This window comes from Rhinolophus sinicus, linkage group LG14, assembly GCF_036562045.2.
Source record: "Rhinolophus sinicus isolate RSC01 linkage group LG14, ASM3656204v1, whole genome shotgun sequence".
Taxonomy (NCBI): Eukaryota; Metazoa; Chordata; class Mammalia; order Chiroptera; family Rhinolophidae; genus Rhinolophus; species Rhinolophus sinicus.
The window spans coordinates 36,471,739-36,497,500 of NC_133763.1; the positions used below are offsets into that span (position 1 = coordinate 36,471,739).

Genomic DNA, 25,762 nt, shown 5'->3' on the forward strand with positions numbered 1-25,762 from the left:
TTTGTTTGTTTTTCTAGTTTGAAAAGTTGAAGGAGGTTAAAGAATTTAGATATTTAATGCAATTTCTTTACCAGTAAGTTAGCTGTGATTTTGAGAGAAGTAATGCTTCACTCGAGGTCATATACAAGTGGGTTGGCCAGCTTATACTAGAGCTCTGGTTTCTGTTCTACCACCCCAGACTGGGCAAGGTATTCCAAGGCAAGGGTTCAGGTTGTTAACTTCTCTTTTGTCTCTTGTTATTTGACTCAACTATTGATAAATTTTACTACTGATGACATTAATTCTTTGTGTGTGTCTAATGTCCTTTGCTTTGTAAAAAGCCTGGTTTACTTGATTTACATAAAATAAAATTCTCCAATTTTAAGAGTATAGTTCTATGAGTTTTGATAAATGTATATAGTCACATCACTACCACCACAAACAAGATATGGACTATTTCTATCAACCCCCAAATGTCCACCCTGTCCTTTTGTCTTCAGTTCCCTCCTTCTACCTCCAGACCCTGGCAACCACTGACCTGTTTTCCGTCTCTATAGCTCTGTGAGATACATGGAATCATTCAGTATGTATTATGTAGCCTTTTGTGTCTGCCTTCTTTCATTTGGCTTACTGATTTGAAATTCAGCCATGTTGTTGCACACATCAGTATTATGTTCCTTTTTATTGCTGAATAGCATTCTATTATATGGATAAATAACAATATATTGATCCTTTAACTAGTTGATGGAAATTTGGGTTGTTTCCAGCTTTTGATGCTGACAAATAGTTCCACTAAACATTGTGTGCAGGTCTTTGTGTGGATGTATATTTTCATATCCTTTGGCTAAATACCCAGGCATGGGAATTGTAGTTTACACAAGTATGGTAAGTGCATATTTAACTTTATAAAAAAAACTGGCTATTGTTTTTTAAAAAGTAATTTTACGTATTTATTTTATCTTTATTTCAGCCTAATTCTAGTTGGGTCCCATGTCACTATTGGAGAAATCTTTTGTACAAAATATGGCTTTAACTCCAAGTACAACAAAAAAGCAACAAGAAGTCTCTTTAACATAAGGTCATGAAATAGCATTTTTAGAGGAATGAGCTATTACACAACAAGAAGAGTATAACCTTGGAATCACCTGCGGTTTGTCACTTCTTGCTGTGTATGCTTATTTACTAGGCAAACACCTAACCTCTTTGAATGTCAGTTATTGAATCCTCAAATGTGGGTGATATAGGTATCTACATTGCTGGGTTGTTACAAAGATTATATGAAATAATGTAAATGAGTGTTCCCCACATAATAGGCACTGCTATTAGATTAGCAGTTACTGCCATTAGATGAACAATTTTTGCTAGAAATAAAAGGCTGCATTCTAGAAAAGAAATGGTGTCACACTATGGATATTTTAGGATTCATTAGGAATTAATGTGTTTCTTCAGGGGTTGTAAATATGTCACCCGGAGACAAATGAGCTTCATTTGGCTCTAGTGTCTATGACGTGTGTTTTAAATATACTGCTATTCTTATACCTTACCACGGATTAGCATTTTGTACTTAAGATCATGTCACTAAAAATGCCACTGTGACATAAATTATGATGGTAACTATTAACATATAAGTTATGACTTATGTAATATGATTTACCTAAGCAAGGGCTCATTTTAAGTTAATAGCTTTTGAAGGATTAGTATTTTTCTATAGTTCCACTTAATGAGATATTCTTAACAAAAAACATAGACAGTAGGTTTTTAACTTTGATATTATTTTCACTGTGTTTACTGGCAGGTATTTAATCTACTAAAAATATTAATTAGGTTGTACTGACATCTGCTGGTAAAACGGTAAATTTCAGAAAAATTGTGTAATAAATTTCAATAGAATCCAGTATTTTAATTTAGTCTTTAAAACTTGCATGTGCATTCTGGGTTTAAAAAATTAGCAGCTGTACCTGATAATTACTGATTCATAGTTCAGTTTGAGTCAAGTGGTCTGTTAGCCTGTTGCAACTCTCTTTGGGGTCTTTCATAAAGGCCAGTGACATCTTTTAAAACACAATCTCTTCCAGTGTTTATCCCTGAATGATGACATTATCATCTTCTTTATCATTCTATCATCATCATTATGTCCTTTGGTCCTAAAACAGTACAACAGTAGTGATGTTATTAAGTTAGTATTCACTTTGAGAAAGGACTCCTGAGGAGACAGGCTTAGGGTGTAGGGAAGGTAGTATGCTCCAACAGAGCTGAATTTTAGATTATTATTTTTTTGTCAGGATGTATAACATGGCTCCTTTAAAACCTACCAATTCAGCACTCTGATTTGGGGTCACAGAATTTGTCATGCGGGGCGACCTGCGGGGTCTCTGCTCCCGCTCCCTACACAAGAACGCAGGATATGGTGAGGCCAAAAAGGAACACCCACGGAGCCATAGGTAGGGGAGTCATACCACTATATTCTCTCTGGCGGCACTATACTCTCACTGGAGGCTGGATCCACACTGTCCGCAAACCGCCATCCACGCTTGCCAGCCCAGCCGCCATCTCCTTGCTAGCCCCCATTCTTTCTCTCTTCTCCACTCTGCTAGCATAGCCACAGCAGTTATATTAGTGGCCAATGGCTCACTGGTTACAGCTGACGGCCAACTAGCCACAGCTGATGGCCATCCAATCACATTGACGGCCACTTACTACCTGAGCCAGCACCTGTCCATGTGAGGCCGAGAGCCTGGAAACTTCTTTCTGGGGCTCTGCCCCCACACTCCACCCCTACAGGCTCTCGCCTCACAATCTACGTGACAAACATCTTCCGCGAGGGGCCCTGTGCGAGGAGCCTGGGGGTGAACGCAATACCCTGGACATAGCCAGGCTCTCTGGGCACAGCCAGGGTTTCTCAGGGCACCACCAGTACTTCTGGGCACGGCCAGACTTCCTGGACTTCTTAGGGTACCACCTGTCTTCCCGGGCACAGCCAGGGTTTCTCAGGGCACCACCAGTACTTCTGGGCACGGCCAGACTTCCTGGACTTCTTAGGGTACCACTAGTTTCCCCGGGCACAGCTAGGATTTCTCAGGGCACTGCCACTCACTCTGGTCACAGCCACACTTCCTGGACACAGCCAGGGCTCTCAGGGCACTGCCACTCTGTGGGCACAGCCACACTTCCTGGACTCAGCCAGGGCTTTCAGGGCACTGCCACTCTGTGGGCACAGCCACACTTCCTGGACTCAGCCAGGGCTTTCAGGGCACTGCCACTCTGTGGGCACAGCCATACTTCCTGGACTCAGCCAGGGCTTTCAGGGCACTGCCACTCTCTGTGGGCACAGCCACACTTCCTGGACACAGCCAGGGCTCTCAGGGCACTGCCACTCTCTCTGGGCCTCTCAGGGTACCCTGCTGGAACAACAGCGACTCACAATCAAGGTGCTTACATATTCTCAATGGCGGCCAGTCAAGAGACAAAAGCAAATATCCCCCAGTTCCACTAACAACAGTTCCCAAACAAACAGTCAAGCGGTCCATTAAATTAGGGATGGAAGGCAATTCCCCATAGTCCATAGTCATTCACCAGGGCTGTCCTGGGGGTGAGGGATGACCTTGACCTCACCCTTATCTCCCACGGAGGACTCAGCAAGCGTTACCTCCTGGGACTATAAGTCCTGCATCTGGGCTGCCTGAGCAGGGACTTCCCCGGCCCACAGGGCTGCAACGACCTTCGCTTTCTCTGGCCTGTGCTGGTTGGGGAACCGTCCACATCTTTCCACCTCTCCACGGGGCTCCATCTCTCCAGCAGCTGCATGGCTTTTCCTGTGCTGGTGGGAGAACCGTCCACGTCCTCCCACCCCTCCACGGGATCCAGCTCTCCGGCAGCTGCTCCTCCTGGTCTTCCTGAGACTGAGTGTTCATACACACAAACTGCTCCACTGTCCTTCGGGGAGCTTTGGCCGGCACCGTACCCTGCTCGCTGCGCCATTTGTCGTGCGGGGCGACCTGCGGGGTCTCTGCTCCCGCTCCCCATACAAGAACGCAGGATATGGTGAGGCCAAAAAGGAACACCCACGGAGCCATAGGTAGGGGAGTCATACCACTATATTCTCCCTGGCGACACTATACTCTCACTGGAGGCTGGATCCACACTGTCCGCAAACCGCCATCCACGCTTGCCAGCCCAGCCGCTATCTCCTTGCTAGCCCCCATTCTTTCTCTCTTCTCCACTCTGCTAGCATAGCCACAGCAGTTATATTAGTGGCCAATGGCTCACTGGTTACAGCTGATGGCCAACTAGCCACAGCTGATGGCCATCCAATCACATTGACGGCCACTTACTACCTGAGCCAGCACCTGTCCATGTGAGGCCGAGAGCCTGGAAACTTCTTTCTGGGGCTCTGCCCCCACAGAATTTTAGTCAGAAATAAACTTTACCAGGGAAATTTCTGGTTCTTTGATCAGACCTTGGTTGACAGAATTATGCACCAGATGTCTTATCAGTAATATAAGCAAATTCCCCCCTCCCCAAATTTTTGTTCCAATAAGCAGTTAAGCGGGATAAAACTTTAGCAATGCAACTTGCATTGTGATAAAATGTTATACACACACACACACACACAAACACACACACACACCAGGGGTGCCAATAAAATGTATACAAGTGGACACTTTGGTCATCGTTGCTCAAGCAGTAGTTTGCCATAATCAGAAGTGTCTGGATGCTGCTGGTAACCACTTTGAGCACCTCTTGTAATTGCAGAAGTCAAACGTGACTTGTATTCATTGTTTGTTATTGGTACATATTAATAGTTTTTTCCTTTCTTAAAATGTGTATACATTTTTTTGGCACCCTCTGTATCCAATCAAGTATTCTATAATATAATGCCAAGCATCTTTTTTCTCAACTTCAGCACTCTTTTGACATTTCGGGATGCTTAATTCTTTTTGTGTGTGTGTGTGTTGCAGTGTCCTCACTAGATGACAGTAGCATGACCCTCAGTTGTAACAACCAAAGGTATCTTCAGACATTGCCAGTGACACTGGGGTGGGGGTGTGGGGTGGGGGCAAGACCAGTCCAAGTTACAAACCACTGCTGTAAATTAAAGCTGCTTCTTTCAGATTTACTTTTTTTTTAACTACTTAAAATATTTCTCAATATAGAATTTGATTCTTTCTTTTTCAAATAAGACACAATGACATATAAAAGGAGAAAGAGCCTCGTTATCTCTAGTTTAGATAAATACTCCATTTAAATATTCTGTTCTAAGCTAGAGTTAATAAAGTGAGTTCCTTAAATTATTTTCGGTACTTGCATATTTATTTTCATTTCTTTTTATGCTCTAAAGTGTAATTTTGATATAGGCACTAATTCTTAACCAAGTCTCTTTAACTCTTGGTCAAGCTGCTCTTTATCCACAATGGTTTCTAAAAATTCTTGTATTTTCCTGATACTACAAAATTACTACACGTAAAAAAAATTACTACACATTATGTCCTTTGAAACCAAAAACAACCAGTGAAATTTTAGGGCAGGTATTTTCACCTTTGCTGGGCAGGTAAGGAAATTAACAGGAGCCAGGACTCAGTGCGTGTTTCCAATGATCAAATGTTATTTGCATTCCATTCACAGTGCGTATATTTTTAAAAATATTTGGGTTTTCTATTGAGAGAGCCTTCATGAAAGGAGAAAAGGAGGAAGGGAGGAGAAAAGGGGGTGGGGGTGGGGGAGAGAGAGAGAGAGACAGAGAAGTCGGGAGACCACAGCAGAACACTGGTTTATGAAACAGCATGGGGTACAGGATGATCTGACCTCACCATTTAAGCCCCAGAATCCCGTGAGATGTGGTCCTCCCTCCATGTTCCTCCTCCATCACATCATCCTCCACTCCATTCCCTTCCTCTACCTCCTACCCTCCCACCGTCACCCTAAGCGCATGTAGGTGGGCACATATGCGCACACACACACACACACACACACACACACACACACACACACACAGTCACAGTCACACATACACTTATCCATTCCTACCTTGGGGTCAAAACCCAGGTCTTTCTAAGAATAAATATGAGCATTTTTTTGTGGCTTACAATTTTTTTAATCCCTGGAACCAGCAAAGGGTCAGTAATTTATTATCTACACTCAAGCCTGGGAGCAAAGAGATTCTAGAAGCATTTCAGATCTTCCTGGGCTTACATTGCCCTCGAGTCTTTTATTTTACAGTTGATTGCCTGTCTTTTCAGCCTTCTTAACACAGAGTTCTTAACATAGCCCAGATCCTTCCAAGTCCTGCAGTATTTGAGTATTTTGTATGTGGAAAAGAAATGAAAGAAAACTTTAAGTACTATACAATGTTGGAAAGTCTGATGGGAAAGAGGTGCCCTCAGATGTGATATAGTGTAGCTATGGCAACGCTTCTGGAGGCATATTGCAGTGTGTATGAAAAACTCTAAAACACGCACACTACTAGATTCAGGTATTGCACTTCCTGGACTTGGTTTTAAAGAAATCATTATTGATATGCTCAAAGATGTCTGTTCAAGGCTAGGGCACTTACCCAATGTTGTTCCAATAGTAAGAAGGTATCAAACAAAATGGTAAGATGATCGATTATATAAAATATGATTTATCTATCCAGTGAAATACAAAATAATTCATGGTATTAAAATCTGAAATAACTCATGGTATAGAAAAGTCAAAGGAAAAATGGCTATTGTTAATGTGTTGGTGGGCTTTTAATTTCTTTTTTATGCTGTTTTGAATATGCCAAAATTGCTAGAATATATATGTTATAATGTTTTAATAATAAGAAAAAGGGCATTTAAAATAAAGAAAATGAAGTGAAAACTGCCATGGCTCTCTGTCCATTGTTATGTCGAAACACTTTCCCAAATTTCTCACCTGGTGGGTCTAGGAGGCTGTCTAATACCTAGATGAGGCATTGTACAGTTAACTGCACTTATTGTTAGTGACACACCCCAAGAGTTTTCATTTACTGACCATTTTAAATGGACAAGGCATTGTGCCGTATTTATACAAGCTATCGCCTTTATTCCTTAAAACAACTGCCTGGGTAGATATAATTCTCATTTTGGTAGATGAGGAAACTGAGGCTCCAAGAGGTTAAGTAAATGTGAAAGTTAGGAAGGATTTGAGCCCAAGTACTGTACTGGCACACTTAATCCCTGAGCTACATTGCTTCTCTTACTCAGGTTTAAGTCTGAGCATCATCTCTTCTCTGGACCATTTGGAACAATAAGAGGTATACAAGGAAAAACAGTTTTAGTAGAATTCTAGCCACAATGCAAGAGTCTTTGTAATATAGACTGTACTTCATTTTGTTTTCATATTTGCTCTATGTCTGAAAAACATGATATGATTAACTTATGTGATGCTTAAGACAAGTTTAAGAACACAAAGTGGAAAATTTTCCCACAGGGAATGTAGCTAATGTCTCTGCCTTACCCTAACCAATATTCTAGAATATTTAGAAATTTGTAAAAATATCAACCACAAAAACTTGATTCTGCTTAATTAATATGGAATACCAGGAGGGTAAAAGTTTATTTTATTTATCTGCCAGTGGAATCCCAAAGGGCAAAAAATCATTACCGAGAGTAGACAAAGCAGATAATTAACATTATAGATTTTTAGTGAGGTTCTGCATTCTCTTGGTTTTATCTGACTGCATTAAGACACATACACATGCCAGTGTAAAGAAACAACATATACTGAACTAACTACAGAGACCTTATTGTTGGAACATAAACCATGATTATTATAATATTTCCAGAGCTTCGCAATTATGAGAATATAATGGTATTATGGGAGGAGGAAAAAGGAGGGGAGGTGTAAGAGGGGGAGCAGGAGAAGGAGGAGGAGGAGGATGACAAGAAAGGTAAAATACAGAAGCCTAATTAAGTACTGCTTGCTACCAGTAGTGAACAAGATCAAACATAAACACTGTGTGGTAAACAAATACTAAATCATATAACAGAGAGAGGGCAACTTAACAATTAACTGATGCAGACTCCTACAGAATTCCCCCTATGACTCAGTCTCTTCTTTTTTTCTGTATATATGTATCGATTTTTTGATGATGAAGTGTGCCTTATTTTTTTTTTTTGAGACTGATTTTTATATAATACACACAACTCTTTAGTACCCATGGGATAACCTATGCCCTGACAATAAAGATCTTTGATACTAAAGGTTTTAACTAATCATTCTTTCAAAAGTCATTTTATACATGTTTCTTAAACAACACATATTTTATGTAAAATATAAGAATGTACAATCTCAAGGTCAGATTCAGTGACAAAATGCACTACCTGAATCTAGCAAAACATTTACTTCTTGCTACATATAGGTTGCATTTAGAAACATTGGCTGCACTTTTTTTGTGATCCATGCAATAAATGTTCATGAAAATCAGTCAAACTAGACATCCTTCAGCTACGAAAATTAACCCTCCCAGCCACAACAGACTTATCAACAAAAATAAAAGCACTGACAGTTGCAGCAAAACCTTGCTGAGTTACATCAGTCCGGGAAAGGGCTGGGTGGGAGGACCCCAACGGAAGCACTGATCGTCACGAATGTTCCACTTGTTTTTATATGAGAGTGAGATTAGTCTCTCCTCACATGGCTTGCCACTACACCACAGGCTTTTGCTAAGGAGACATTTCAGACTTCAAATGAAAGCTGAGAAGTGCTTCTCTGGAGTTTCTGGTTCAGGAAACGCTTGCTGTGGGTCCTTAAGACAAACGCCGTGAGTCAAAGAAATTGGGGAAAAGTCTTAGAAAGTAAATGATAAAGTCGCTGACCTAGGAGTTATATTCATGGATGAAGACTTTTTCACAAGAAGACCAACCTGAATAATATAAACTCCTTGGTTTTTGAAGTTCATATGAAGTTTATATCCTAGAAGTGCTGTGTGATTTTTCCTTTGTAGATACTTCTGGAGTTGATAAAAGTTCATGATGTTGCTTAAAAAAATAAACCAATCAATCATGGCATGGAGAAGCTACTCAAATACTAATCAGTTTTGAAGTTTTAGTTTGTTGGTTTGACGTTCACATTTTACTTTTGTGGTTGGCATATGGAAAACCAAACTGAGAGATCATTATGTTGGAGTACTTTAAGGGCATGCCATCATAGATATTAACAAGCTTATTGATACAGTAAGACCTCTGCAGAAAGTGCTCAGCTCGATGCCACATTCCAGCATGGCCACCGGTGGTTTCTTTTTCTAAATTGCCCATGTTTACAGGTTTCACAAATATCCCTGAAGTCTTCCCAGTGTGCTTGGCAATGATAAAGTTCATGGCAATATCATCACAGTTTTGCGTTTCATCTATCAAAGCATGGACGGCTGCAGGTTGCCTCTGAAAGAGTTCAAGGTATTTGCTATTGAAGAATGAGGCTCCAATCAGCACCACAGAGTACTGGTCACCATCTCCAAAGCCTGGTGTGTGCAGTTCAAAACCTCCATAACTATAGATACCTGATGAAGTTGAGACATGCTTTCTAGGAACAAATCCTACAATCTGATCAGGAAATTGCTGAACAGATGGAAAAAGAACAATTAAGTGTGGCATTTCTTTAGAGCAGACATGGTGAAAAAGGCAATGATTTATTACAGAGAGAATTAAATGGATTTGTCAACTTTATTTTATTCGTGGTTTCACCTAACTCCAGGCAACTTCATAAATCTATGTCCCGATAAGTTTACAGGTCAAATTCCATCACAACCCATTTCTCTAACAAAATTTCTAACCTCACAAATGTTCTCCTAATTCAAACATTATTTGATATTAATACATTCTAGTCACCAACGAGTCTGGTTCTTCAAAGTATGCTGCAAGGAAGTTGACTGTATGAATGCTATTTATTACAGGAAAAAAGAAGATACAATGTGATTATTTTGAAAAACTGTTTTAATCTCTTAGGAATATATAAAATTATGGGTCTACATGTATGATTTTACTGTTTTTCCATAATGACTTCAACATTCTTAAAAGTCCTTATTGATTTTAGACAATGTAATATTTTTATCCCTTTTCAGCTTGGGTGCTTCCTTTTTAAAAATATGACAATATAGAGAAATACAGTAAGATGTGTCAGGATCTTTGAAGAAAGGATATTAGGTTGAAAACAATATTAGGTTGAAAATGACTAAAAATACAGCAAAGAAGAAAACCAGTGAAGCATGTGAAATAGATAAGAACTGATAGGGTTACAAGGTTTAGTCTAATCTCATAAATTGAGTTTCACTAATTTACTGAGTAGCCACTAAACTAGGGATACACACACACATCAGGCTGGGTTATAATCTAGAAAGGGTATGGTCTAGTATGTGAACAAGAAACTACCAGGGTGTGAGAAAGCTGTAAGTGCAGATGGGTTAATTTCATGGGAGCACTGAGGACAGAATGACAGCAGTGTTGCTGGGAGGCAAAGGGGAAAGTCAGGCAGTGGGGGATAAAGGCTGGAAGGTTTCAGAGAAGACGTACCATGTGCATAACCTAGGAGAATGAAAGAAATTTCAGAGATGACTGGAAGAGGAAAGGGAGAGCACTAAAAGTGGAGGTGATGACTTGAGTGGGAAGGCACAAAGATGCCTGATATTGCTTGCCTCCATACATTACATCAAATCATTACACGATACAGGGCACTGATGGCATCAAAGTTTAGGAGTCAGATTATCTCGGGCAATGAATTGCAATTGCTCTTGATATTTTTATGCATAAAGTCTAAAATCCTATTTATCCATCTTTAATTATGTTTTATTTGCATTGTTCTAATTAACCACAGTCTTCGTATTTCCCCCCACCCCTGACATTTTAGGGAAATTGATTTTTTACCTGAATAGAAATCTCATAGCTGGAGTATCACATTGGAATTTTTTGCCTAAAAAGCTTTTATTTACAGGGTTGAGAAAACTGCTAACATGGAAAAAAATCTGTTGATCAGTTCACTAGGCATGAAGTTAAAAACTGTGGTTTTGGGAATGCTGGTATCTGCAGAATCCTGTGACCACTTACCATTAATATGCAATGTTATTCTATCCCAAGTAGCTAATTAAGGAGTTGTGGCAAACCTGCCATCACAATGGTTCACATAGCATTGTTATTATTACTCATTTCTAAACAATGGCCTCAGAATCAGGGTTAAATTTTGTAGATGTAATAAATGCTTTCTTTTAATGCAAGTTATATACAGCATTAATACAAAAATATACTTCTCATTTGAGACTCACATCTATGGCCTTGCAGAAAACGTCTCTGCATTCTAGTCTTTGCTATAATATATACCAGAGCACTTCCTCATTATTCCTTGGAAGGTAGTTCTGGCTCTTCCCAGTATGCCAAATACACATCAAATACAGATAAAAGACAGCAGAACTTTCAGGTTGACTTAACTGAGCACAGGAAATCTTGATTACAAGATAACAAACTTATTTATCTTTTAGATAAATATCGCCTATGTTATTTTGGGTGACTCCCACATTAAACCGTGCTGCCCTGGTTAAACACTAGATAAGGCTTTATTCTGATGATTTCACAAAGAATGTAGTAACCTTACCTGCCAAACTGAGAAAGCAAAAACAAGGTCCTGGGCGCTAATTAGCATGTCATCGTCTACCATTAACACTGCTGAAATGAAAGGAAAAAATTTAAGTCGAATAGTTTGGAAATGAAAACAAAACTAGTAAGATACAATGGTGTCTACATAGATCATTGAAATGAGATATTGTCTAAGAAAATTAGTAAATAAGATATGCATTCTTGGAGAAATTTGTCTAGCAGAAATTTTTTTAATTTGAATTATAATTGACTTTATAACTACCTGAGAGGAAATCATCATGTACTTATCATCCATTATCCTAGAAACTAATGAACCTATAAATAAATAAAACCAAGGTTTTTTTGAAAGCAAATTACAACCTCATGAAACCGCTATGAATGGGATGAAAAAAGGAGGTGGCAAGAAATACATTAAGTCTAAGTTAAATGGCATTTCACTACTTCCTGTGATGCAATAATATGTAATTATAGCGTATCTTCTTTCATAATATTAACCTCCTTGTCACTGTTGTAAAGATGTACGTGCTTTCTTCCCCAGGAAACTGCTTCTTGACATCTTGGAAATTGCCCCTTAAGTTTTTCAAGGAGCTTCCTTATGATTAAATTTCCCTTATTTTCTCCAGACAATTAAGACAAGTAGAAGGCCAAAAGTCCACATACCCGCCCCCAGCTCTGGTTTGCTGCAGCCCTGACAGGCTAAGAACCCAGCTGCAACTCACCACTAGTCTCCAGCTCAGGAAAGACCTGCAGCCGATTTCTCATTCTGTTTGTTGTCTGCGGTTTGAAGATCACAGGGACAGGGTGAGGCCCCAGAGAATTCCATAGCTCCTCTGGTCCCTTCTCCCCAACATTGTTCCACACCACAATCACTTTGTGCAGATGTGGTACTGCCTGATAATGATTTAAAAGTCTCAGTAAGAGATCCGTTCTGTTGTACGTCTGCATGATGAGAGTAAAGGAATCCAGGGTGGACTTGCTTTGGGATTTTATTTCCCTGCGTGATGTGGGCATCTTGTCTTCTCTGACATTAGGAAGTAAAGTGGTCAAAGCCCCAGCTACCAATAGTAACACAAGGACGACCACCAAAGAGAAGCGAAGCACTCGAATTCCCATCACTCTGCCAGGAAGTTTGCAGATGTGGAAACACCTGGAGTAGAAATGAAAATGAAATTTAGAATCTTAGCATTCTTACTAGTCATCATGTTTTGTTTTTGCTGTTTTAATGAGAGAGGTTAATCTTCTTTTAGTTGATTCAATTTCAGTTATCCCCGCCTCTTTGATAAGGTAATTTGGACTAAGATAGTAAGGCCAGTGAATAAACCTTCCTTTCTGGGTCTGCTTGCTTTGCAGTTACAGACAAAAGATCTTCTACACACCAAATAGGAAGAATTAAGCAGTGCATTTTAAAATTTACTCTCATTTTACTATAAAAAATTTGAAGCTGAGATTGTTTTCAAATGGGATCATAGTTTCCTTAGTAGTATACTCATTTTAAAAACAGCTTTATTGAGATATCATCGATATATGAACATCACAAGCATTTAAGGTGCACAACTGGATGTTTTGATATACGCATTATACTAACTTCATAACTACAGCATACTAGTTTTAACTTACTTTTTGGTAGGAAACTTTTTTCCAAATGAAATTATATGCAGAACCCTAACAATATGAAGCAGATGATTATGGTAGCAGTAGCAAACAGTTACAGTGTACTATGTACACTATATTATGTATTAGACCTTGTACTATGTACTCTGAATGCATAATATGTACTTATTCATTTAATAAACAAGTAGTTATTAAGCACTCATTGTGCCAGGTACTGTCTAGGTTCTATGAGTCCAGCAATGGATAAGATAGACAAGGTCTCTGCTTTGAGTAGCAGAGGAGAAAGTAGAGAATGAGAAAGCAAACAAACTCAAAGATAATTTGGGATAGTGGTAATGAAAAGAATAAATCAAAGTGACATGATATGTAAGGGCCAGATTATGGGGGATCTGGTCGTCATGAATAAGGAATATGGATTTTATTCTACCTGCGGTGGGAAGCTGTTGGAGGGTTTCGATCGGGGGGTGACAGGATCTAGTTTATCACTTACTATTATTGTTCCCATCTAATAGTTTGGATGCTTACAGAGGTTAAGTAACTCTCTCAAGACTACTAGGCAATTTAAGTAATGGAGTTAGGATTTACATCCAGGAAAATCTGCCAGAGCCCCAGGTCGCTGATCATTATGGGCTGGGGAGTGTACGGTCTGGATTCAGAGGCAGGCTGCTCTGAGAAGGGCATCGTCTCCCAATACTCAAGGATCCCAGGGACGGTAGTTAGCTACGTGCTCTCCCTTTCTTCACTATACCTCAAGGAACTGCTGGAGACGGCCACAGAATAGTAGGTGAGTAACAGATGAATGTGGCCTGGGTATTTACTGGTTAAAATATTTTGTCAAAGCAAAACTCTCAATCATATGCGAATACGTAAGGAAAAGTTAAATCTCACAGGCAGTTTTACAGAGACCTAGAACTCTGATTTCCTGGCTTCCACTACAGCTTCATTATCACACCTGCTGCCTCCTTCTGGAGCACATTGACCTTCAATTGTTGCTGTTTCTTTATTCTCCTGCTGTTTCTGCTTCTGTTTCCAGACCCTACTTGATGAGACAAATAGAGTTAACAGGAGTGAGCTTGAGCTGGCAGGAGAGAGCTTAAACATTAAACACTTAGCTCTGACTCCCTGGCTAGCACTGCACCTACAAGCTGACAAGCACCATACATCCATCATAGGTGGGAACAGAACAGTTCCCAATCGCAACAGCAACCCCCTGGAAGCTGACATCCATCATAGATGGGAACAGGACAGTTCCCAGAAGAACACAATTGCAACAGCTGCCCCCCTGCAAGCTGACAAGCACCTTACACCCTGCATGGAAAAATATAAAACCCCAGCTAAACAGAAACCTGCCACAACTTTCTCTATCAGACTGCCCTAGCAAACTCCCTTTGCCAATATTTCTCTTCCAAACAGAAACCCACGGCAGCCACCGTCTCCAGACACCGCCACGGCTCTCTCTCTCTGTCTGACTGTCAATAAACCTTTTCTTGCTTTCCTACTTTTTGAGTCTCATGAATCCTTTCACATTCTGCGAATGACCAGGGGTAATTACATACCAAGACATTACTCACTCTTCCTCAAGCCTCCGTAATCTTTCTAGGTATGTCCTTATTTTGTATTTTGGCAACTGAGATGTTACATACATCTGTGGAACAAAAAGGGGTTCCACGGAAAGTAACCTAACAGTGATCAGACCATAAATTCCTAACTGGGCAGGTCATAGTGGGTAGTCATGCCCCAGGCCTAAAACTTCTTTCGTAAAAGGCTTACCTTTACCTTAAGTAAGTCCTGTCCACTGTTTTTGTGCATCTAGGTTAACACACCTTTGAAATAAACTGTAACCACCCTGAGAGGGCACATAATCTTAACTATCCTGTAATACAATTCCTGCCTTGCTTTCTCCCACCCTCATGTAATCTTCCTTAGTTCCCTCCTTCATTCAAAATGCATAAAAGAAGCTGTAAATTGCCATTCTAGTCGTTGATATTTTGCTTCCAGGCATATCCTCTGTTTGGCTCAAATAAATTTTTATAAAAATTCTCTATAGGTTTGGACATTCTTAGGTCAACACATCTTAGCATATATCCAAGATCTATTCTTAACTCTATTCAAGCACAAAAGCCAGACATGAGGAAAAAGAATGTTCAAAGAAATTTACTTCTGAAAAGACAAAAAACAAAAGTCAATGAGGAGTTTCTAAACATTTTAAAAATACTTTAAGAAAAAAATAGATCTTTTAGAATCAGAAAGAATGAGATATTTTTCTTGATGACTTTAATTGAATCAGTCTGTCCTATCTTACTATTTTTGATACAATTTCTCTTCTTAGGCTATAAAAGAAGCAGATAATCTCATCTATTTCTTAATACAGACAAAGACAATGAGCTGGAAAAGACCTCTAAGTGCTAATCCACAACTGTGGTATGCTAACTGCACAGAGCCACTGTCACTGTTCTTTGTACAAGACTGCCTCTGTACTGTTTAGTTTTGGTTGTCTCCATCTTGGAAAAGTGCACTGTGTGTATATATCTAAGCTCTCGATTTCATACCTTGTGCTTTAAGTTGGGCTTTTGCAGCTAGGCCATCATTACACACGTAATCCTAAGACTATAGTCTAAAACTTCCTGTCTAACATATTAGATTTCAAACGAAATTTCACTTTGTTTTCTAAATGATGTACAATCGATCTTTTGTTTTTCCTTCAGGAGATTTGGCAGTGCTTGGGTTAAAGTGACAATCACATTCCCATGATCTTCTTTCATGCTGTGAGGTGTTTTGTGATTGTAGAAACAGTTTCTCTCTCTGTAGCTCAGCAAGGACAGGGAGAGACCACATGGGCCATGCTGCTACCATCTCCCTTTGCAGTTTAGGAGAACGGGAATGGAGCATTCCAAGGGGGCCGGGGCATACCCTCCATAATGGGCTAGTGCACTAAGGCATGTGCACGCAAAAAAGAGCTTCTTCATAAGGATGAGGGAATGGTCATTGTCATTCAGCAACTCTCACTTCTCAATAGTCTAGATTTGAAAAGCAATGTTAACATTAGTAACCTTCTCTGAGAGTGTTCAAGGACATTCTCTCCTGGACTTTTTCTGTAGCCTGTTCTATAAAAAGAGCAATTTTATGTTTCCCCATTGTATCATAGCCTCATTCTAAGGTATGAAAAAAATTAATTATTTTTAAAGAAATCTCAGTTTTACCATGGTTATTTTTCAAGGACAGTAGTTTAAGGTTTTAGAGTACAATGCTTTCATAGTATTCACCCTCTAACTAAAACAACACATACTATTAATGTAGTCAACCAAAGACAAATCATAAAATAATCATCTTGGTTCAAAAGCCTTGGATTTCACTGTAAATTTCAACCTAATACTGAATCAAAAGCAGGTCTTAAAACATATATTCGGGTTTTGCCTAAAAATGGCTAGTTATAAGCACTCAGAATAAAGAATCATCTGGCAATTGCATTAAAGAATGCACTGATTAAGATCTTAACGTTCGTTTTCTACTGCTGAGTAGGAATAGCATATTGTAAAACTTACATAGAAGTGTTTCCAGTCTCTGATAACTTACTATCTGACAGTTTTAGTCTAGAAAAAGTAATGTAGATTCATTCCTGTAGCCTACTATAAGTACACATTGTCAAAGATACTCATGAATGATTGTTGTACTTTTATGTATACTTTTAAGGAGTTTATGTCCATTCCCATCATAGAATTCCTCTTTCAGATAGCTTCTAACCCCTTATTTTACCTATATTAAGAATGTTTTGTGAGATATGAATAAATTACACCTTTAGAAGGACACTGTAAATATTTCATGTAGTATTTATTAAATAATGCAGCCCAATAAAATTACATCATTTTTTTTGTGTGTATGTGTCTAGAAAAGCAAGAAGAGCAAGAACTTAATAGACTGCAGTGCAAGTGACACATCTGTACTTTGAGAACTGCCGAAGTCTGGAACTCAGTTGTAGGCCCATTATGGCTTCAGACGAGTTTGGAGAGTCATGAGGACTTCACAGCTATTTGGGTTTCAATATGTAGCTTTCTTCTGTTCTTTCTCTAGAGAAGAAACTGTCACCTAATTCACAGCTTTGTGCTGTGAATGGGGCATATAAGAACACTTCTGGATAACCTACATCTTACTTGGAAGGAACCAAGAAGTAAATATAGGAACCTTCCAGTTCTCTTGCCCTCAATTCCTTACATTCCTTATAGGTTTTAGTTTTTTCTTATTTCTTTTAAAAATTATGTCTGTATGTATTTCCTAGCACCCTGCCTCATTCCAAAAAGGATCTGACAGCTCTTAGTCTATTCCCTTCCTGGCCCTTCTCCTATCCATGTCTACATTACATTAAATATGACTTTGATAAACACAGTAAATGTCAGCAAAACAAAGCAAAAATCCTTCCCCTTCTTCTAATCATCTGAAAAATTAAAGATCCCCCAAATGATATTTTTTGCACATATATTAACTTATTAGTTCTTCATAGGTTGAGAGCACATCCTTTTAGTTATTTTGATATTGTTATTCTAGCATCTTTAACACCAGGGGTTTCAACAGAAACAATTTTGCTCTCCAGGGGATATTTGGTAAAGTCTGGAGGTATTTTTTATTGTTGTGACTGGGGAGAGATGTTATTGCTAGCTAGTGCGTAGATGTCAGGGTTGCTGCTAAACATCTTACAATGGACAGGACAGCCCCCTAGAACAAAGAATTATCCAGCCTCACGTGCCAATCATGCTGAGATTCAGAAACCTGGCTCTACATATACTTTACTTAACAAGACACACTTGAACATGATGGGGGAAGGTGGCCTCTGAAAACCCCACTGCTATTTATTACACTCAAGCAATGAAGGATAAAGCTATGTCTCCCAAACTACCTCAATATTTAAATGCCTTATTGTACAAGCACATAAAGTCAGAGAGCTGAAAGAGAGCTCTGAGCTCTCCCAAGCCACTTTCTTGTTTCACAGATAAAGAACTCAAGGTCCATGCCTAAGAAACTTGCCTAAATTCATGCAGCTGCATATAGCTAACCAGTAGCAGATCCAGGGGAAGAACCTGGATCTCCTGATGGTACAGTCCATGACTCTTTCTACTGTTAGGGTAAATTCCGTAAGGATATGTCAAAAAATTAGTACACAAGACTGTCACTAAGGTACCTGTAAGATTATGTAAATGTTTGTACTTAGTATGTTGGTTTCTTTTTTTAAAACTCTATTGAGATTTATTTCACATACCATAAATTTTACCCATTTAAAGTACACAATTCAGTGCCTTTTAGTATATTCACAAAATTGTGCAGCCATCACTATCTAATTTTACATTTTTAACACCCCAAAAGAAACTCCACACCCATTCATTAGCAGGCACTCCCCATTCCCATTTCCCCCAACCTCCACCCCAGCACTAGGCAATACTAATCTACTGTCTGTCTCCATAGAGTTGCCTATTCAGGACATTATATATAAGTGGCATCATACAATCTGTGACCCTTGTGTTTGGCTTTTTTCACTTAGCATAATGTTTTCAAGGTTTGCACACGCTGTAGTATAGAGAGGTATGTCATTCTTTTTATTGCCAAATAACATTCCATTGCATAGATATACCACATCTCGTTTATCTATTATTCATCAGTTGCTGGACATCTGGGTTGTTTGCACATTTTGCTATTATGAATGATGCTGCTATGAACATTCAGGTACAAGTTTTTATGTGAACATGTTTTCATTTCTCTTGGGTATATAGTACCTAGGAGTGGAATAGCTGGGTCACTATATCAGAATTTTTAAATATCTGAGAACTGGAGTAGCTTTTTGAAGAGCATTCTTTGACATTTTAAGAACTTTTCTTAAATGTGGACATAAGCTAGAGTAGCAAAGTAAATAATACATAGTCTATGAAGCAACAGTTATAAATTCTCTAATGTCTGCATGCCTTTAAATGCACCAGGCAATCTGAATTTTCAAAATCCTACTATTTAGTTATTCACTACATCACCTATCGAAGTTCCCTAGAAGGAACACTATTGAATAAAGAATCTTTTCTCAGCCAATTCCTTTAGCTTGAAGACAAATATGCCAGCACACAGTATGAACAAAAATTAGCTATGTCCTATGACTCATAAAATAGAAACGCAATGAGCAGCTTGATGTACATTGAGAAGCTGTCATTTTCATTTTGATGCCACCAGATGGTGGAAGAATGACAACTATTCCGCCATTTCACTATGAGATTTGCCTCGTATTGTACAGACTATTTTCTCCTCTGTCTCATCCTTCAAAATAGGTACTTGCCTGAAAACTTATGATTACAGAATACAGATGCTCAGAAAAGGACCCTCTGCTACCAAGAGGTAAAAATATTCCAAAGTGGAATGCAGAGAGTAATTCCAAGCCTGGGCTTTCCTTCCCTAAATGTGTAAGAAGAGTCAGAAGAGAGAGTTCGGGAAATTGCAATTGTTCCACTGATGAGCAATTTCTGCCAGGTTTATAGCATAGATGACAGACATTGTTCAAACTGAGGCAAAGGGACATGTGGTGCCAAATTCCAAAAAGAAGCTCCTCTTATAGTACCTGCAGCTCCATGTGTTGGTATGTGCTTTCTTCTCTACCTCCCCTCTCTCCACCTGACAAACTCCTACTCCCCGTCCCCCAAGTCTCTTTCAAACTCCCCTCCCCTGTGAATGTTTCTCACCACTCTCCATCCTCAGTGCTCCTGGGAACTCGGGACATTGGGCCACTAGACCTCGTTTCCAGGTATTCCGCTTATTGACTGTGCCTCCAGCTCCTTTTGGAGTCTGACTGTATCTTGAGGGCAGTTTCCATCAGCCATTGTAATCCAGATCAGTGCCTGGCCCATTTTTTCAGTAAGTGCTCACAACTCTTTGTGGTTAAATGGAGTAAGGGAATCTATGTTTAAATTGCCTTAAATTTCACAACGGAGAATATATGCCTGAAACTTTAACAGAATAAACTCAAATTAAATGCAAATTAAGGTCCAGTTAAGACCCCACAGTATCTATGAAACCTTTCCCTCCCTAAAAGACCTGGGTTATCCCCATCAGGTGACTAGGAGAGCAAGTCATGAAATGTGGTCTCAAGCACAGGCCACAAAAGCCACCTTTCGACTTTTGGATCTGTGGCAAAACTACTTAATAAAAAATATTGTAGAATTCTGATTTTTTCACATCTTTTCAAAGATATTCTGCATTAAAATACCTTTGAACATCTCTGTTTCTATGGAAGCTCCTGGAGAATAATGTGATTTGCCTTGGGGGAAAATCATCACTTGTTAGATAATATCATCCTTGTGAATTTCCCCAAACTTTTAGGAGGCAACAATAACCAGAAGCTATCTTCTTAATCAGGCAGCAAATAAGATTTAAACAGACAACAAAGTCTCACCTAGTTGAGAAATGAAAATTTAGTTTGGGTTTAGAGTCTGACAAAATCCTACAGGCTTCAGAAGATTGGTAGAAAAAGAAAACTAAATCAGAACACTGGCCTGAAAGTCAGTTCGCTACTGCCCACAGTAAGCCTCTTCCATTAAAATTGTTAAGCACCTTATACAAAAATTTACTTCATCGCAAAACACAGAATGCCAGAAATAGTACATGAAAGGTAACTTCTCTTCACAAGTCTTCTCCACGTACTAGTCTCTTGGGAAGAGCTTTTGCCTTTGCATTTTCCCATATTCAGAAAATTCATTCTTTTCACTTATTTTAGGAGTGCCATCCATTTTTTTCTCATTTTTTTTTTTTTAACCAATGCTATCCTCTCCTTCCTAAATGATTTCCCTTCACTTTTCCTCCCATCTATTCATATAAGGTCTTAATTCCCATTACCATTTGCAAAAGTTTAAATACATCAAAATAAGTTAAATTATTTTGTGTTAATAATAAATACTTATTTAGGAATAGGAAAGGCAAGAATAGGAATGGACTTGTAATTATAATAATAAATGGGTCCACCTCGTGTCACAGATTCATCTTGTGACCTTGCTGTGTTTATGACCAATTGTACAGTGATACGATCATTTAGATGACTACAACCTGGACCAACTGTGTCATGGATTGGCTGTCATGGTCACAGTGATTTGTCTTTTCCATTGACAGAATACATAGGTCTGAATTATGCTAGACAAAAATTCCTTCTAGCTTGCATCTTCCTCCTGGAATTGTCAATTAATTGCAGCTCTCAGGATCACTGATAACCAATTTATATCCTGTCATTTAGAAGGCTTAGTCCTGCTCTTACTACATTTTGAGACTATATATACTTGTATATACAGAATTATTAAAACATATTGATAAATAGCTACATTAACTACAATGTCACATTTGAATAGCTAGATGCTGCTGCAACATGTCATTTCTTACTGCAAGCTGTAAGGTAGAATTTTATATTTTCAGTGTCTTTGCATAGTCTCTATTTTAAGTTTTGATCTAGTCTGCAAGAATATCTCACCTTTATAGGTTCTGATTTTATAATCTGGACTACTATTTCAATGGATAAGACCTAAAAGAGACCTGACAGTATTTTCTAACACACCCTGGCTCAAGTAAAAACTTTCATTTCCAAGGAAACAAAGATACCTCTGTAGGAAATACTTTTTCTCTGATAAAAGTACTGGTACTTGACCCATGTTCACAGCAGCATTATTCACAATAGCCAAAAGGTGGAAAAAACCCAAATGTCCAACAGAAGAATGGATAAACAAAAGGTGGTATAGAGTATTCTTAAGCCTTTAAAAAGGAAGGAAATTCTGATACATGTTATAACATGGATGAACCTTGAGGATATTATGCTAAGTGAAATAAGCCAGTCACAAAAAGACAAACACTATATGATTCCACTTATACGAGGTATCTAGAGTAATAAATGACATAGAAACAGAAAGTAGGATGGTGGTTGCCAGGGGTTAGGGGAAAAGGGAAATGGGGAGTTGTTTCACGCATATAGAATTTCTCTTTTGCAAGATGAAAAAGTTCTAGAGATTGGTTGCTCAACAATGTAAATAAACTTAACACTACAGAACTGTACACTTAAAAATGGTTAAGATGGCAAATCTGTGTATTTTATCACAACTTAAAGAGCAAAGAAAAATACTGGTACTTACCTCATTATGATACTTTTGACTTCAAAAAAATTTCCTTATAGCTTTAGTAACTGTTAGGAACAGGCTCTCTTGACACTATTAAGAGAAATCAAAGCATTTTCTGTGATGTTTTTGTCAATCAGCAGGAAATTTTAAAAAATGTTTTTAATGCCATTGTCCATAGGCTTTGAATTGTTAGAAATTCAAATTTACTATTCTGTGTTCTAAAAATCACATTTAGGTAATGAGGTAGATAGTGTCCTCCTATAGGTTGGTGCTAACACTGCCACATTTTTGTTTCTACTTTTCCCTTAAGTATCCAGAAGCAGAACAAGCTCACACCATCCCGACTCTCTAATTTGTTTGAAACCAGAACATATACACCATAGAGCAAAATCTCTGAACGCATTAGCAATTTGCACTTATATTCAATTCCTAGGTTTTTAAGTATCCATAGTTTTATCTACTGTCACAACTCATTTTCACTAAAGGTTCATAGGGTATTCAACCTGAAGCATCTAAAAAACCACGGGGTCTAAAATAGGGTTGCAGATAAATGCCAGGGTTGATTCCTGAACAGATGGCATCCTTCCTATTCCTTACTGATACTGACTATTGCCAGAATGGAGCTGGAACCCTGGTTGGAGATGAGCTTCTGCCCCTAAATTCTCTCTGCTTTCATTTCTCACAGCCTTCAATCATATGTCTGAGAAGCTAGGTTTCCCACCCCACCTTCCCATATCATCTGCATAGTTAACCTAACGCAATTCGTTAGTAGGAGATGATCTAAACAAATATTACAAAGTCCAGGGTGGTGGAAATCCATTCATTACGTATAAAATGTTCATTACTCTATCTATTTTATAATCTTATAAACCCATTTAATCTGGTAATATATGAAGGATTTAAGAATCTGATTGGAGACTTTCAAGATACTGCATCTGTAATGACCACCTGAAAGAGCTGAAAAATCATTTTTGGTTTTCCAAAATCATGTTCTTTCATGATACAAGTTTTTGAAAGGGCAAAAGGGTGGCTTAGTATGTATCAAAGACTCACTGAGTGATAGATATCCCTCCTCACTACAACAAGGGCATCTCTTGTGAACATCTGAAACATCACACCGTTCTAAACTCCTGAGCTGATTAACCCCCTCTTCTCACATCAGCTCCTTCTTCCCATTAAAAAGAACTTTGACTTACCTGGCTTTGTAACCCTCTCCCCGCCCCCCCCCCCCAGCAGAGCCTACCACATAGTAGACACTCATTAAATGATTGTTGAATGAATAAAAGTAACTGTGATATGACAACATATATTGGTTTATATAAGTGAGACAGATATTTCAAATTGACAAAAGAAGTGAGACACAAACGTTTTCCATTCATAGAACTTTTCCTGATTTAAATAGTGTCCAACTTATATTTCCAATAAAATGCCTTTAGTATTGAAGTTGATAATTATGCCATCCAAGACTGAAAGATGTGAAGTGGCATTGCCATTTTTTGAAAGAAGGCCCTCACAGGAATATCTATGTTATATCTTTGGGGGTGGGGAATGGGGATGGATTTGGGAGTCCCAGGAAAGCAATAAAAGTGAAATTAAACTTCAATTTCTCCAACTTATTTTAAAACTATTTGAAAAAGGGTACTGCAGATTTCTCCATAAACCAGTTGAGCAATTTCTCATTTATAGCAATATACAATAAAATACACAATTCAAAGGCACAATTAAAAAATACAGGCTTAAATTGCAGCTGACCTTGACTTAAGAGAACGCTGGAAATCAGTTGCTGAAATTGGGTTATTCCTACATATCCTCTCCCCCCCTAAATTACATCATATTGAAGTAAAGCAGTTTGGGAGAAAAAACCCAATTGCCATGTAAATATTTACCTATCTTTAATATAGTTTGCACCCACTTAATTTTCCCCAGCAGTGCAGCAAAGATCAAAGGCTATGGCTAATATAAAAGCTTTTTAAAACATATAAGTAAATAGTACTAATTGAAAATATTTCTATGTTTAAGTTAAAATACTAGTGAAATATACACCAAGAAAGGCAACGACAAAATACTCTTTCCAAAACTTAATTTCTGTAATTTAGTTGTTCTTACACAGCAGTTTTAATCAACACGAACATTCTTTAAAATTTTAGAATAAGTATTTTTTCAAAAATAAAACCACCGAATCACTACCCCCGCCTCCCATACGCACAAAGTTCCAAAAACGAGAGTAAAAAAATGCATCATCCTCACTAAAATTTAACACGAGAGGATTTTGCCATTTTCTTACCTCCAGGACAGAGATTGCAGCCGGGCAGCCGATTTATTTGTGTGCAGCTTGGTTATCACAGACCGGAACGGGCGTCTCGCCTGCTCGTTTCTTTTTGTTTTCTAAACCCAGCAGCGTGCGTCCATCCTGCCTCATTCGCTGGATGGATAACCGGGGGAAAACGCCGTCCGCAAAGTGAGCGCCTGAAGCAGGGGACAGTACCTGGGGGCTCCCCCTCCCTTTTCTGACGCTCCACTTCCTGTTAGTCCAAAAGGCAATTCCCAAGAAGCTCGGTTTTGTAGTTTCCAGCCCACGTCCAAAAGCCAGTCCTGCTTTGCCCTATTTCTTCCCCAAGGTAACGAGTTTTAGTCATTCACGTGAACCTGACCTTCCCCAAATAATTTTCCGGAAAGGCGGCGGGAGGAGTGTTTCAACGACCAAGGGTGACCCGGGGTGCAGGGACAGGCCCCCCGGCTCGGTCCCTGAGCTCCGCACGCCCTGGCGACCACCACCAGTTCGCTTGTCCTGCACTTAAAACGAGCTGGGAGAGTCTGACAGGAATTAACAGCCGCGACTGCGATCCCGGGGGCGACCTGTGTACGAACTCGAGTTTTGGGGTATCAGCAGATTGAGATGATGGGGGGAGCAATGTATTGACCCAACCTCCATTCAAACACGGCCCCTTTGGAGCTCCCTTTAAAGGACTTCAACATTCCTTAGAAAGAGATCTATTGATTGCTTCCGGCGTGGCAGTATATGGTCAGACGCTGTTTTCGGGGACCGGGTCGGGTGGGTCACTAAAATTGGGGTGCCAAGAGTTCACCCTCCAAAACTACCACTCGCGCTTCCAGAGGAATGGCGGCAAGAAAACACTTGGTTGCCTAGGTTCTTAGGCTTTGCTACCTAATACACTGGGATTCAATACTAATGGGGGAAATGGCGAAAGGGCAGATTGCAGGCGCCGGAGCATCCGGGAACGTCTGTGGTAGGCGGTCAGGGTGGGCGTGAGCGGGCGCTCAACCTCCCAGCGCCCAGCCCGCCGGTCCCATCTCAGGATTTTCTTCCGGCGTCCAGGTGGTGGACTCCAGCCCAGGTTGGCCCCTTATACCACCTAGTACTAGTATCCGCTACTGCGTCCGGCCCTTCATGAGCGCCGCGCCGCGCCCATCCCGCCCGGCCATAAGCCCCGCCTACCACGCTGGTCCTTCCCCCTT

The 25,762-nt window shown here is 39.4% G+C and overlaps 1 protein-coding gene across 3 annotated transcripts; it reads right to left on the reverse strand.

Annotated features, from left to right (window-relative positions):
* Positions 1-1,804: 1,804 nt before the first annotated feature.
* On the reverse strand, positions 1,805-25,758 carry EXTL2 (exostosin like glycosyltransferase 2). Of its 3 annotated transcripts, none has more exons than XM_019747051.2 (5): positions 24,570-25,578; positions 22,301-22,375; positions 12,281-12,708; positions 11,560-11,630; positions 1,805-2,123 (listed from the first exon to the last, which is right to left on the reverse strand). In XM_019747051.2, exons 2-5 carry the CDS (start codon positions 22,303-22,305, stop codon positions 2,109-2,111), a joined length of 519 nt encoding a protein of 172 aa, XP_019602610.2. In that variant the 5' UTR covers positions 22,306-22,375; positions 24,570-25,578; the 3' UTR covers positions 1,805-2,108. The 3 variants fall into 3 exon arrangements, with proteins under 3 accessions (XP_019602610.2, XP_019602608.2, XP_019602609.2); XM_019747049.2 differs by lacking the exon at positions 1,805-2,123 and adding an exon at positions 7,524-9,536 and having other exon boundaries at positions 24,570-25,758; XM_019747050.2 differs by lacking the exon at positions 1,805-2,123 and adding an exon at positions 7,524-10,499.
* Positions 25,759-25,762: the final 4 nt, after the last annotated feature.

What these genes read in the sequence shown, in the direction of transcription:
- EXTL2 (XM_019747049.2), bottom strand. An exon ending in TCCTGAGCTGGAGACTAGTG is followed by an intron (nt 11,631 to 12,280) that starts GTGAGTTGCAGC and finishes CTTTCATTTCAG; the next exon opens with CAGTGTTAATGGTAGACGAT. An exon ending in TTGCTTTCTCAGTTTGGCAG is followed by an intron (nt 9,537 to 11,559) that starts GTAAGGTTACTA and finishes CCATCTGTTCAG; the next exon opens with CAATTTCCTGATCAGATTGT.